The sequence below is a fragment of the Bos mutus genome, chromosome X (assembly GCF_027580195.1).
Source record: "Bos mutus isolate GX-2022 chromosome X, NWIPB_WYAK_1.1, whole genome shotgun sequence".
NCBI lineage: Eukaryota > Metazoa > Chordata > Mammalia > Artiodactyla > Bovidae > Bos > Bos mutus.
In genome coordinates, this window is record NC_091646.1 from 56351126 (window position 1) to 56366725 (window position 15600).

General features: G+C 35.9%; 1 protein-coding gene across 1 annotated transcript in view; it reads right to left on the reverse strand.

Moving 5' to 3' along the window:
* The window catches only part of DACH2 (dachshund family transcription factor 2), an 864952-nt gene that overhangs the window by 6099 nt on the left and 843253 nt on the right, over positions 1 to 15600 (reverse strand). The window contains exons 9-10 of the mRNA XM_070366582.1: positions 5740 to 5888; positions 5467 to 5614 (exon numbers count right to left, since the gene is read on the reverse strand). Of these exons, the coding sequence (XP_070222683.1) occupies positions 5467 to 5614; positions 5740 to 5888 (297 nt within the window). The remainder of the gene's footprint in view (positions 1 to 5466; positions 5615 to 5739; positions 5889 to 15600) is intronic.

The following is a 15600-nucleotide window of genomic DNA, read 5'->3' on the forward strand; positions in this document are numbered from 1 at the left end:
ATAGAAGGGGAAAAGTGGAAGCAGTGACAGGTTTTCTTTTTATGGGGCTGTAAAATCACTGCCGGAGAAGGCAATAGCACCCCACTCCAGCACTCTTGCCTGGAAAATCCCATGGATGGAGGAGCCTGGTGGGTTGCAGTCCATGGGGTTGTGAAGAGTCGGACACGACTGAGCGACTTCACTTTCACTTTTCACTTTCATGCATTGGAGAAGGAAATGGCAGCCACTCCAGTGTTCTTGCCTGGAGAATCCCAGGGATGGGGGAGCCTGGTGGACTGCCGTCTATGGGGTCGCACAGAGTCGAACATGACTGAAGCGACTTAGCAGCAGAAACAGCAGCAAAATCACTGCAGAGGATGACTGCAGTCATGAAATTAAGAGACACTTTTTTTTTGGATGGAAGCTGTGACAAACCTAGACAGTATATTTAAAAGCAGAGACATCAGTTTGCCAATAAATTTCCGTATAGTCAAAGCTATGGTTTTTCCAGTAGTCATATACGGATGAGTGTGTTGGACCACAAAAAAGGCTAAGTGCAGAAGAATTGATGCTTTCAAATTGTGCTGCTGGAGAAGACTCTTGAGAGTCTCTTGGACTAAAAGGAGAGCAAACCAGTCAATCCTAAAGGAAAACAACACTGAACATTCATTGGAAGGACTGATGCTGGAGATGAAGCTCCCATAATTTGGCCACCTGGTATGAAGTGCCAACACATTGGAAATGACCCTGATGGTGGGAAAGATTGAAGGCCCAAGGAGAAGAGAGAGGCACAGGATGAAATGAATACATAGCATCACCAACTTAGTGTACATGAATTTGAGCAAACTGTGGGAGATAGAGGAGGACAAGGAAGCCTGCTATGCTGCAGTCCATGGAGTCACAAAGAGTCAGACACGACTTACTGAATGAACAGCAATCATAATAATACATATCGCATACCAAATATCAAAAATGTACTAATTTCTCCAAACCTTAGAAAGATAATTTAGCCTTTGTTTTCTAGTATTTAATGACTTCAGCAAGATAAGATAATGTTTAATTCTTCTGAAATGCAAAGGTTAAATTTCCATTTTGAACTAAGCTTATAATTTCTAGGCCTTAAGGAAAATATCTATAAAATTTCAACTTCTTGATACAAATTTATGAATATAATGTTATTTTGGAATAATATAAAGTTAGTGGATTTTACTTAAATGGAGTAATCCTTCCTTGTTTAGGGAAGTATTATGTGGGTTGTAAATTTTCTCTCCCTTTTTTGCCTCTCCTTCATACTCTTTAACTCTTACTTAACGTTTGCTTTGTGATCATTCTAGAGAAGACTAAGCAAAGAAAGGAAAGAAGCTAAAAACACAGTAACCACTTGCTGCTGTATAGTAATTTATGGGAAATATAGGAAGAGGTGGAAATTATTGGTTAAAGTAAAATTTTGAATTTTCTTTGATTTTGATACAAGCTAGTCTCATTATCCATGTCTGCAGATTATCAAATGTCTACCCATTGTTGAAAAGGTATTTCTATTTCTGAACAGTATTTCTTCATTCTTTCCCTTTGTGTCTATATGCTACCCTATTTCAGTCCTCTTCACCACTGTCTAGATGACAGCAATCTCCTTTTATATAGCTTCCTTGTTTCTAACCTCACTCTAAGGCCCCTTCTAATCTATTCCCAACACTGGAGTGTTTTATCTAATTAAAATCAGACCAGATCATTCCCCTGTTTATCTTTTAATACTTCCCATAATCTACAGGTCAAAATCCAAGGTAATATTTTCCATAATTAAAAATCTCCTTCATAATTCAGCTTCAACTTTCTGCATCGTCTCTCAACATTTACTTTATAAAAGTCAGAGCCACAGTAATAAAAAACTGTATATAGTTCCCCATGTTTGAGGCTTCTTGCCTCTATGCTTGGGCTTCCCTGGTGGCTCAGTTGGTAAATAACTCATCTGCAATGTGGGAGACTTGGATTCAATCCCTGGGCTGGGAAAATCTTCTGGGGAAGGGAACGGCTACCCACTCCAGTATTCTGGCCTGGAGAAGTCTATGGACTGTGTAGTCAGGCTCATTGGTGCAGAATGAACAAACTGCTCAGGTACTTTCATGCCCTTTCTTGGCTTACTGATTCTTCAAGACTCAGATTCAAGTGGCAGCATCAGAAAACCTTCCTCAACCATTAAATCCCCAGAGCACCAATTTGAACTAACTATCTTCTCTCTATATAAACATATATAAATACATCATTGCTCTTGCCACTTTGTCTTAAAATTAACTGATTGGTTGTGCTAGTCCTTTGAAATGTAAATCTTTCAAGAACAGGAACTGAGTGTTATTTATCTTCTACCTTCAGAATCTAGTGTTGTTCTTGCCAAAGAGTAAACATTTCATACATAAGGATTTTTTTTTTACAATAGTGAAAGATGTTTATCAGTTTTCACAATCAATAGCCAGACAAAAAATAAAAGATAATTAAAATTGCAAGCCATAATGGGAACATGATTAACAACAATATAAATAATTACATACAATCTTGGGGGTCAACAAGTGGAAGTGCATACATGCACATGTTTTCGTCCACCCAGCCAGTCTATGTCTTCTGGTTGGTGCATTTATCCATTTACATTTAGGGTAATTATCTTAGGTAATTATATGAACCTATTACCATTTTCTTAATTGTTTTGGATTTATTTTTCTGTAGGTCTTTTCCTTCTCTGGTGTTTTCTGCCTAGAGAAATTCCTTTAGCATTTGTTGTAAAGCTGGTTTGGTGGTGCTGAATTCTCATAACTTTTGCTTATCTGGAAAGCTTTTGATTTCTTCATCAAATCTGAGTGAGAATCTTGCTGAGTAGGGTATTCTTGGTTGCAGTTTCTTCCCTTTTATCACTTTAAGTATGTTCTGCCATTCCCTTCTGACTTGTAGAATTTCTGTTGTTAAATCAGCTGATAGCCTGAAGGGAGTTTCCTTGTATGCTATTTGTCATTTTTCACTTATTGCTTTTAATATTTTAACCTTGTCTTTAATTTTTGTCAGTTTGGTTACTATGTGTCTTAATGTGTTCCTCCATGCTTTTATTTGGTTGATTATTTCCTTTCCCATGTGAGAGAATTTTTTAGCTATTATATCTTCAAATATTTTCTCAGGTCCTTTCTCTCTTTCACTTCTCCTTCTGGGACCCCTATAACATGAGTGTTGGTGCATTTAATAGTATCCCAGAGGTCTCTTAGGCTATCTTCATTTTCCATTCTTTTTCCTATATTCTGTTCTGCAGCAATGATTTCCACCATTCTCTCTTCCGGGTTATTTATCAGTTCTTCTGCTTCAGTTATTCTATTAATTCCTTCTGGTGTATTATTCATTTCTGTTTCTTTTTAGTTCTTCTAGATTTATGGTGAACATTTCTTGCATCTTCTGCATTGTTTGCCTGAGATCTTGGCTCATCTTCACTATCATTACTCTAAATTCTTTTTTTCTGAAAGGTTGCCTATCTCCACTTCTTTTAGTTGTTTTTCTGTTTTTTTTTTTTTTTTTTTTTTTCTTGTCACTTCACCTGGAACATAATTTTCTGCTTTTTCATCATGATTACATTCTATAATATGTATGTTTGTTTGTTTGTTTAGCCACTGTGAAACTGTGCTTCTTTTTGCTTCTTCTGTCTGCCCTCTGATGGATGAGGCTAAGAGTCTTGTGCAAGCTTCCTGCTGGGAGAGGCTGATGATGGGAAAAACTAGGTCTTGCTCTGGTGGGCAAAGCCTTGCTCAGTAAAGCTTTAAACCAGTTACTTGCTGATGGGTGGAGTTGCATTCCCTCACTGTTCATTGTTTGGCCTGAGATGAATCAGCCTTGGGGTCTATGAGTTCTATATCTAGGGTTAATGGTGAACTCCATAAGGGTTTTACAACAAGGGGGACTTTCCTGGTCTGATGCTGCCAGTGCCCCCACCTGTGTGGTGAGCCCCTGTGAACCCACGCCTTCACAGGAGACCCTTCAACACTAGCAGGTAGATTTTGTTCAATCTCCTGTGGGTTCTGACTATGTGGATGATAACAAACTAGAAAATTCTTAAAGAGATGGGAACACCAGACCATCTTACCTGTCTCCTGAGAAACCTGTATGCAGGCCAAGAAGCAAAATTTAGAACACTGCATGAAACAAATGACTGGTTCAGGATTGATAAAGGAATATGACAAGGCTGTTTACTGTCATCCTGTTTGCTTAACTTATATGCAGAGCACGTCATGCAAAAAGCTGGGCTAGATGAGCTACAAGCTGGAATCAAGATTGCTGGGAGAAACATCAAAAACCTCAAATATGCTGATGATATTATTCTAATGGCAGAAAGTGAAGAGGAGCTAAAGGACTTCCTGATGAGGGTGAAGGAGAAGAGTGAAAAACCTGGCTTAAAACTCAATATTAAAAAAAAAATTAAGATCATGGCATCCAGTCCCATCATTTCATGGCAAATAGATGGTGAAAAAGTGGAAACAGTGACAATTTCCTCTTCTTGGGCTCTAAAATCACTGGTGATGGTGACTGCAGACATGAAATTAGAAGACGATTGCTTCTTGGTAGGAAAGCTATGAAAAAGCTAGACAGTGTGTCATTTTGCCAACAAAGATCTATATAGTCATGTCTATGGTCTTTCCAATAGTCATGTATGGATATGAGAGCTGGACAATAAAGAAGGCAGAATGCCAAAGAATTGATGTTTTCAAACTGTGGTGCTGTAGATGACTTTTGAGAGTCCTTTGTAAAGCAAGGAGATCAAACCAGTCAATCTTAAAGGAAATCAACCCTGAATACTCTTTGGAAGGACTGATGCTGAATCTCCAATAATTTGGCCACCCGAGGGAAAGAGTCGACTCATTGGAAAAGACCCTGATACTGGGAAAGTTTGAAGGCAGGAGGAGAAGAGGGTGGCAAAGGATGAGATGGTTGGATGGCATCACTGATTCAATGGACATGAACTTTGGCAAATTCCAGGAGATGGTAAGGGACAGGGAAGCCTGGTGTGCTGCATTTCATGGGGTTGTAAAGAGTTGAACATGAGAGTGACTGAACAACAACCTGTGGGCTCACTGCTCCTTTCCTCTGGTTCTTGGTGTGTGTAAGGTTTTGTTTGTGCTCCCCAAGACTAGAGTCTCTTTTTATGTCAGTCCTGTGGAAGTCCTATAATCAAATCCCTCTGGCCTGCAAAGCTTGATTCCCTATGGATTATCAGTCCCTTTGTAGACCCCCAGGCTGGTAATCCTGACATGGGGTTCAGAATCTTCACAACATTGGGAGAACTTCTTTGGTATTATTGTTCTCCAGTTTGTGGGTCATCTACCTGGTGGGTATGGGATTTGATTTTATCATGATTGTGCCCTTTTCAGCAGTTCCAGGCTATATCTGAGAATATTTCTATTACTACGGAAAATATTTCCAACACAATGTTAACTTTTTCAGTTACACTGAGTTTGTTAAACTTACTTCTGCTTTGAAGCTCAACTGCCAGTTGTCTTTCAAGGTTTTCTCTAATTTCTCTCTCTCTATAGAGCTCCATTTGCAGTTCCCTTTTTTCTTGTTGAATCTGCTTCTCTTGAATGCGAGCATTATCCAAAGCCACTTTCAGTAAACCCTGTCAAAGTACAGGAAATGACATACAGTTCATCTTATCTGTTTTAATTTCTCAAATGTGAAATAATTGATGTAGGTGCTAATGTCTTGTATTACATTTATTTTGTTTATAGAAATATTGTTGACCTGAATGTTGGTCAACAGAGTCTCCACAGAGGACAGACTATCAGCAAAAATGAATGGTCCAGGAAATCCAGGAGGCAGTGCCTGCCCAGGAGTCAGTTGGATCTTGTCCAAGGGTGACTTCATCATTGGAATTTGAACAGGTACCTCTTCTGCAAAAAACAAAACTAATATCAGAAGGTTCATAAACTAATAGCTCAAAATCTTCACTATGTTTCCTTCACCTCTAATAGCATCTATAAAGATTTTGTTTCTAAAGCTAACTGATGGAAAACTCATAATTGGAAGCCACACCTATTTTGCACCTGACTCTAACTTCTCAAAAATAAATGTTTCAGTAAAGAATCTGTGAAATGAAGCAACATTTACTGCTAACTGGCATAAAGTTTTTAAAAACAAATTTAAGATATCTTCATTACTATCTATAAGTTAAATAATCCAATCATTTCTTAGTAAAACATAAATTGCTTTATATGTTTCTCTTTAAATGTATATATATATCTATGTCTATATCCATCTATCTCCATGTTTTAACACATTTATTGGAATATAATTTACATATAATAAAATTCACCTTTTGAATGTATGCATCACTAATTTTTACATTGTACATCCATTACCAAAACTCTATTTCAGAATACCTCATTCACCCCCAAAATAATCCTTATGCCCATTTATATTAATCTCCTTTCCCACTTCAAGTCCCTAAAACTACTAATTTAATTTTTGTCTCTATAGGATTGCCTTTACTAGGTGTTTACATAAATAGAATCATACAGTAAATGGTCTTTTTGTCTGTCTTTTGCTTAGCATATATTTTTTGAGGTTTACCTATGTTGTGGCATGTATCAGTGGATTTTTTTTTCCTTTTTATTGCTGAAAAGTTTTCTATTTCATGGATATATTACTTTGTGTTTAATCATTCACTAGTTTAGGATCTGGACTGTTTTCCAGTGTTACCTCTTACTTTGAAGACTATTTCTTATGAAAAAAATAATAACCTATGGTGTAAAGCCACAAAATGTATATTTTCTCTCCTTTGATTTGTATATTAACTTCTACACACTCATGACTTTAATGAGATTCCTTTAGAGCTTGATATGAAGAGACAGAAATAGAATTTTTGTCTAATAAAATATTTCAGGTTTGGCACAGATACATCTAATTACAAAAGGAGTCTCCTGTTACTTTGAGAAGCTAACTAATTGACTATCTACTTGAATTCTGGTTGAAAATCTTTTGTGTGAGATGTGTGAACCAGATAGCAAAATTTTCTCTGCAATTAGGAATTGGAGATTTTTTGACATATGTAAAAGCAAACTTCTACAGAGGTAATCATGGAAAGTAATCAAAGTCTGATATTGTTAAATGGCTTCTATAGCAGTGTACAGTGAATTGAATCACAGCACCTCAAACAAAATTATTCTATTCACCACAGTTTCCTTATTTCAGTAACTCAGCACATGCAAAATTTGAAAATATGCATCTCTCTGGTCATAAAAAATTTCAGTGACCCTATATATATTGAGACTTATTAAAAAATATTAAAAAAAACTAGACTTGAATCTAGACTAGAAATCTAGAATTTTCACATGGTTTGAAAACAAAACTCTACCTATTGGTTCTGGTCCTTGTAAGGATAGGAATATGGATTTGTCATAGACTTCATTTTTCAATTGCCCAAGCAGCCTATATACTTAGTGTCCAGAGTCTTGAATCCCATTGATTTCACAGTCATCATGGTTTGCTGTGTGGAAACCTGTGGCATACAATTGTGGGAACTTCTGTGGGATTACTTAATGGGATAGCATTATCTCTGAATAAAGTACTCTTATGTAGATCACCTATACAATTTCTAATTTTCTAAAGCCTATAGAGATAAAAATGCAAACAATTATTTTAGAGAATAAAGTTTCACATTATTTGAATCCAAAATGTTACAGGGCATTTGAATATTGGTTTTAAAGAATTCAATAATATGGATAAAATAAACTGTGAATTTCCTTTTTGCACAGCAAACTATAAGGAACATCTCTATAGCACTGGTGCAAAGACAGAAATATAGATCAATGGAACAAAATAGAAAGCCCAGAGATAAATCCATGCACCTATGAACACCTTATCAAACACAAAGGAGGAAAAAATGTACAATGGAGGAAAGACAAACTCTTTTAACAAGTGGTGCTGGGAAAATTGGTCAACTACTTGTAAAAGAGTGAAACTAGAATATTTTGTAACACCATACACAGAAATAAACTCAAAATGGATTAGATCTCTAAATGTAAGACCAGAAACTATAAAACACTTAGAGGAAAACATAGGCAGAACACTCTCTGACATAAATCACAGCAAGATCCTCTGTGACCCATCTCTCAGAGTAATAGAAATAAAAACAAAAATAAACAAATGGGACCTAATTAAACTTAAAAGTTTTTGCACAATGAAGGAAACTATAAGCAAGGTGAAAAGGCAGTTTTCAGAATGGGAGAAAATAATAGTGAATAAAATAACTGACAGAACATTAATCTCAAAAATATACAAGCAGCTTAATACCAGAAAAATAAATGACCCAAACAAAAAGTAGGCCAAAGAACTAAACAGACATTTCTCCAAAGAAGACATAGAGAAAAGATGCCCATTGTCACTAATTATCAGAGAAATGCAAATCAAAACTACAGTGAGGCACTATCTCATGCCGGTCAGAATGGCTGCCATCAAAAAGGCTACAAAAAATAAATGCTGGAGAGGATGTGTAGAAAAAGGAAGCCTCTTACACTGTTGGTGGGAATGTAAGCCGGTACAGCCATTATGGAGAACAGCGTGGATATTCCTTAAAGAAGTGGAAACAGAACTGCCAGCAATCCCACTGCTGGGCATACATACCAAGGAAACCAGAATTGAAAGAGACACATGTACCCCAATGTTCGTTGCAGCACTGTTTACAATAGCTAGGACATGGAAGCAACCTAGATGTCCATTGGCAGGCGAATGGATAAGGAAGTTGTACATATACACAATGGAATGTGACTCAGCTATAAAAAAGAATGCATTTGAGTCAGTTCTAATGAGGTGGATGAAACTGGAGCCTATTATACAGAGTGAAGTAAGTCAGAGAAACATCAATACAGTATATTAACACATATATATGGAATTTAGAAAGATGGTAATGATGACCCTATATGTGAGACAGCAAAAGAGACACAGATGTAAAGAACAGTCTTTTGGACTCTGTGGGAGAAGGCGAAGGTGGGATGATTTGAGAGAATGATATTGAAATGTGTATATTACCAGATGTGAAATACATGACCAGTCCAATTTCGATGTGTGAAACAGCACACTCAAAGCCGTTGCACTGGGACAATCCAGAGGGATGGGGTGGGGACGGAAGTGAGACAGAGGTTCAGAATGGGGGGACATATGTGGCTGATTCATGTCAATGTATGGCAAAAACCACCACAATATTTTAAAATAATTATCTTCCAATTAAAATAAATAAAATATTTTAAAAGGAACATATTCCCAGGAAATGGTTTTTAGTAAAACTAACAAATAATATCTTGAACCTAAATGCTTGATGCATGTGTTTTATAGAATTTGCTTATAAATTAACCCTAACCTCTTACAGAACTTTTCTTTCTTCCTTCCTTCTCTCCCTCCTTTCTTTCTTCCTTCTTTGTCAGTAGTAGCTTTAGAAGAGGCAAAGTATTCCAGAGAGAATGAACACAGATTCTGTGAACTATTTCAACTACAAGGTTTGAACATTGGAAATATCTCATTAAAAATCTAATTTATAAAAAATGTCTTATGTAGCAGCTGTAATGTCTCAAAAGGCTCATTTCTCAACAACTAATGAAGCAATATTATGCTTTATTTATCGAAGTCTTGATTTAGCTAGCATTTTGTCTTCTGCCTATGAATGAATTAAGTGGATAGATAGAATGACTTCACAATGATCTATCAATATTAACAGTAATTAGGGAGTTTCAACATATTTATATTGGTGTTTATAAATCTTCAAGATGAATTTATGTAGCCTCATAGAAGATTTATTTTTGCAAAATGAACCACTACAAAGTTAGAATGTTGACTTCCTGATGATTCATATATAACATAATGTTTCTCCTGAATAAATATTTTGTATCAAGGCAGAGTTCTTAAAAATATGGATTATTTGTCATGTCTTACTCTACACACACATGTAACCTCAGTGGTCAGAATCAGAGGGGTATTCTATTAACAAAAATCTGAAAAGGAAAGCAGTAAATTAAGTATGCATAAAACAAAATTAAAACTACATTAAAATCGCTAGAAATCGTCTATTTGGAGATTAATGAAATTCCATTAAATTGTCTGAAAGGAAAATTACTATTGACTAAGAAGACAGGTTGCATGGACTATGGTTTGTAATGTTGCTGTACAGTAGATTGAAGTTTCAAAACTGTATTACTCTTCTTTAAAGAGACAGACACAGCTGAATTAGGTGCTACTTGCTGCAATGAGGATCAAATGCAAAAGAATCATATTTCATCAGACCTAGTCAACACCAGTAAAATAAATAGAAATATAAGAGGTATGCAGGCAATGATTCATTTTGATAATCTGGCCCAAGAGAGACACACAGAGACAGCACACAGATCTAAGCTTCTACTAAAAGACAAATAGGACACAGAGGGTGGGAACTGAGATGACAGTAGAGCAGAGATCATATCGATTTTCAGCAGCCGTTTTCACATGGATGAGATAACCCTGGACTCTATTTGGCCCATTGTTCATATTCTATCTGTCCCACAAGAAATATATTTCCTAGTCCTAGAAAAGGGCAATAAAGAAGAAGGATTCTATTTATGACTTCTCATGATTAAGTTTCTGTGCAAACCAAACACGCTTTTCCTGACCAAGGTCATATTGCATTTTAAGGTCCATAATAGCCAAAAACTAGTTGAAATGTATTATATTTCGGTGTATATAAGTGAAAACTGTCAAACCATTCATCATTTTTTTTTTAATTTAAGTCACAGGCTACAAAAATGAATGATCTGAGTAGCACTTACATTTTCCTCAGAGTTTGAATAGATGTACTTTTATGTAGGATTTTATTAGGTAGGATTGGAAAATCCTTATTGGCAATGAAATTAAATGTGGCAAGTACTAGAAATATATACTGTTAGTGAAATAAGAGAATCTCTTTTTAATCCAGGGAGAAAGTGTTTTGATGGAGAAATTTTATTTAAAAGTCTAGTGTTCAAGATACATGTATTAAAATATTTAGCAAAACATATGATGCAATGGCATAAACAAAAAGATAAAGATAGAACTGCTATCTAGTTGAGGATATGAGCAATGCCTGAATTTATTGAAGCAAATTGGAGACTACTTTTATTGAACATGTTGGTTAAACCTGCCATACTTTGCAATAGCACTTGTAAATCCATTTAGAGAACAAGCTGTTAATTTTAATATCTTACTTTTAGGGCCCAGATGAATAAATATAAAAGTTGACAAGAAGTTTATTTATAGAAAAACATATAAACATATGGTAAGTACTCAGGATGGAAAAATCGTTCTAAAAATTAAAGTCAAGGATGCTGGAGACTTTCTGCTTGACTCTAGTGTTTTTCCATTTTTCATGGGGTTAAGTGTTTCTTCTTTCCTCTGGGCTTTGAGGATTGTGGTACAGGAATAGAAATTGAACACAGCTGAATCACTTAGCAGTGGAAAAATGCAGCCACCTACCAGGTCATCAGTTTTCATTCTTTAACAAATAAATTAAATTTCATTATTTCAGAGCTTTCCCCTAAATAGATCTAGCCCAGGGGATTCTGTTTTGTTGGTGTCACTAGTATTACATTTGGCACAAGCAAGACACCTGCTTCCCTCTTCCAAAATGAGGAACAATAACAACAACAAAATGACCAACTGTTGTGAAATGATCTGACCTGCATGAATATGAGGAAGTGTTCATGGTCTGAGTTGAACAATGACTCAAGTGTTGCCATCATCAAATTTGAAAAGAAAAACTTGATCCCCAAATTGTTACATTTCTTTAGGGAATCAAAAAAAAAAAATGCTGATAAATGAAAACTGAAAGTTAGTAGCAAAGGAATGAAGGGTCACCAGCCTGAGACAGTGAGGCAAAATACTTTTAAACCAATTATGGCCCTGTATTGCTCTAGATGCTTAGATTAGCAATTTGGAAAAACAGACTCCCTTTATAAATTATTAATTAGAAATAAATCATCTTTCAGATAAAATAGTATGCTGATAATAAATATTATATTTAGTGAAGGATTTGGAGGAAGTATGATACTCAGTCCCTTTCATTAAGAAGCTGACACATTATTTTGGAAAAAAGTCAACAAGTTATAGAAGTGTACAATTATAGAAGTGTACAATTATGTGTGAAATCATGTGGCATAGATTAAGTGCCCCTCTGAGTTCAAAGAATGAGAGATCACTGTGGTCTGGAGTAAGTACTCAAACTAATCTATTGACTCTAGTTGAAAAGTGTTCCCACTGCCCTTAGAGGAAAGTCCCATGGAACTTCTCTAGGATATTAAGTGTTGCGATAAGAAAAAGTTTCCTTGCTCAAACTAGTGTTGAAAAAAATTTCTTTGAACAGTATTAAACAGTTTTCTTTAAAGCAAGAGCTGTCAGATAAATTACAGGGTGCCCAGTGAAATTTGAATTTCAAATAAAGAACAAATTATTTGTTTACTATATTAATAAGTATGCCAAAACATTCTATGGAACATCCTTATGCTAAATAATGATTTGTTTAGCTGAAATTAAATTTTACTGAGCATTTTGTTCTCATTTTTATTTACTAAATCTATCAAAATAAAACATATCAGAACCTTTAAAATGCTAATTATAAATATTAACATAGTTAGAAGTTAAAACAGATAGCTGAGACCATAGTGACAAAGAATAAAAGATGCTAGAACTTGACTTTCTATGTTTGCAATACTGCTCTGTGATTTGCTAGCCCCAGGAAAATTTCCTTAATCTTTCTGTGCTTCAATTTACTCATCTGTAAAGTTAAGATAATAATAATATTTATATTACAGGGTTGTTATAAATATTAATAAAGTAATATTTGTAAAGTTATTCAAAGTAAAGGCAATATACATGCTTGTTAAATAAATTGTTTATTGAAAATTCCCAGGAGTGGAAGAGGAGACTACAGTAATGTATTTGACAAACTAAGCATCCACTAACACCTCATGAAATGACATGTTGAAATAAATCCTCTTTTGGAAGCCAGAGTTGGATGACTCTGGCTTCACTCTAAATTAGGCCAATGTTACTTTCTCAGTTATCAAAGGTCTGAGAAAACTTACTAAGCCAAGACCAGTGGCTCTCAGCTGGGAGCAATTTTCCTGCCCAGAGGAGAGCTGGCAGTAGCTGGAGACATTTATGACTGTCAAAACTGAGGAGGTAGGGGTGTGTGCTACTTGCATCCAATGGTAGAGGCCAGGGATGCCCAGCCCCCTCCTCCATCCCCACCAAATAATTATCTGGCCCAAATGTCAATACTGGTTGAGAACCAGAACTGTTTCAAAATTATATAGGAAAATCTCAATGAATTAACAATTAACTAGATCTCCCTTTCTGTACTAAACTTCTAGAGAGTTTAATATGCTTAATAAGACAATAAAGTACAGTCAGTGATTTAGAACTAACACAGTAGTTTACATGGTATGTTTTAGAGTTCTTAGACATTTAATTTCAGGTTCCTGACTTCAGTTCTTTGCTCAAATATCACCTTATTAGTGAAACTTATGCAAAACATCTGATTTAACATTGCAGCCTGAACCGCATTTCCATCCCCTTTACATGATTTTTTCCTATAAAATTGATCACCATTTAATATACAACATAACTTATTTATTCTTTATTTTTGTTACATGTTTCAAGGATTCCTAGCTAGTAGAGTTGTAATGAATCCGCCTGCCAATGTAGGAGACATGGGTTCGATCCCTGGATCAGGAAGATCCTCTGGAAGAGGAAATGGCAATGCACTCCAGTATCCTTGCCAGGAAAATTCCATGGACAGAGGAACCTAGTGGGCTACAATCTATGGGGTCGCAAAGAGTTGGACATGACTGAGCATGCATAAGGTAGCAGTGGCTACATTTCATTTTATTACAGTATACTCTCTATGAGAGTGGGGACCTTTTAGTGTTTTTAATGTTCCTATTGCTGTCTATCTGGTATTTAATTAACTATCAGGTATCTACAACAGTTGCAATGATTTTGAATACATACCAATAATCTTAAACCGTGAGGTAAAACTTCAGATCATCAGATTTATTCCCTTTTTTTTTTCCTATTTCAAAAGGTAATATAGTACATGAATACATAAATATAAAAGTTTTTTTTTTTTTGTACAAATATATGGTGAAAGGAAGGAATAAATAGGGGACTGAAGTAGAGTTTCTTGTCAACTCTTAGCCTTTCCAATAGAATAAATAATTATTATAGTCTACAGATGTTATCACTGAAATCATATTGATTATATTATTTGCAGCAAAAGATGGAGAAGCTCTATACAGTCAGCAAAAACAAGACCAGGAGCTGACTGTGACTCAGATCATGAACACCTTATTGTCAAATTCAAACTTAAATTGAAGAAAGTAGGGAAAACCACTAGACCATTCGGGTATGACCTAAATCAAATCCCTTATGATTATACAGTGGAAGTGAGAAATAGATTTAAGGGACTAAATCTGATAGACAGAGTGCCTGATGAACTATGTACTGAGGATCATGACATTGTACAGGAGACAGGGATCAAGACCACCCCCATGGAAAAGAAATGCAAAAAAGCAAAATGGATGTCTGGGGGGGCCTTACAAATAGCTGTGAAAAGAAGAGAAGTGAAAGCACAGGAGAAAAGGAAAGATATAAGCATCTGAATGCAGAGTTCCAAAGAATAGCAAGAAGAGATAAGAAAGCTTTCTTCAGCAATCAATGCAAACAAATAGAGGAAAACAACAGAATGGGAAAGACTAGAGATCTCTTCAAGAAAATTAGAGATACCAAGGGAACATTTCATGCAAAGATGGGCTCGATAAAGGACAGAAATGGTATGGACCTAACAGAAGCAGAAGAGATTAAGAAGAGGTGGCAAGAATACACAGAAGAATTGTACAAAAAAGATCTTCATGACCCAGAAAATCACAATGGTGTGATCACTCACCTAGAGCCAGATATCCTGGAATGTGAAGTCAAGTGGGCCTTAGAAAGCATCACCACAAACAAAGCTAGTGGAGGTGATGCAGTTCCAAGTGAGCTATTTCAAATCCTGAAAGATGATGCTGTGAAAGTGCTGCACTCAATATGCCAGCAAATTCGGAAAACTCAGCAGTGACCACAGGACTGGAAAAGGTCAATTTTCATTCCAATCCCAAAGAAAGGCAATGCCAAAGAATGCTCAAACTATTGCACAATTGCACTCATCTAATACGCTAGTAAAGTAATGCTCAAAACTCTCCAAGCCAGGCTTCAGGAATATGTGAACCATGAACTTCTGGATGTTCAAGCTGGTTTTAGAAAAGGTAGAGGAACCAGAGATAAAATTGCCAACATCTGCTGGATCATCGAAAAAGCAAGAGATTTCTAGGAAAAAAAAAAAAAAATCTATTCCTGCTTTATTGACTATGCCAAAGCCTTTGACTGTGTGGATCACAATAAACTGTGGAACATTCTCAAAGAGGTGGGAATACCAGACCACCTGACCTGCCTCTTGAGAAATCTGTATGCAGGTCAGGAAGCAACAGTTAGAACTGGACATGGAACAACAGACTGGTTCCAAATAGGAAAAAGAGTACATCAAGGCTGCATATTGTCATCCTGCTGATT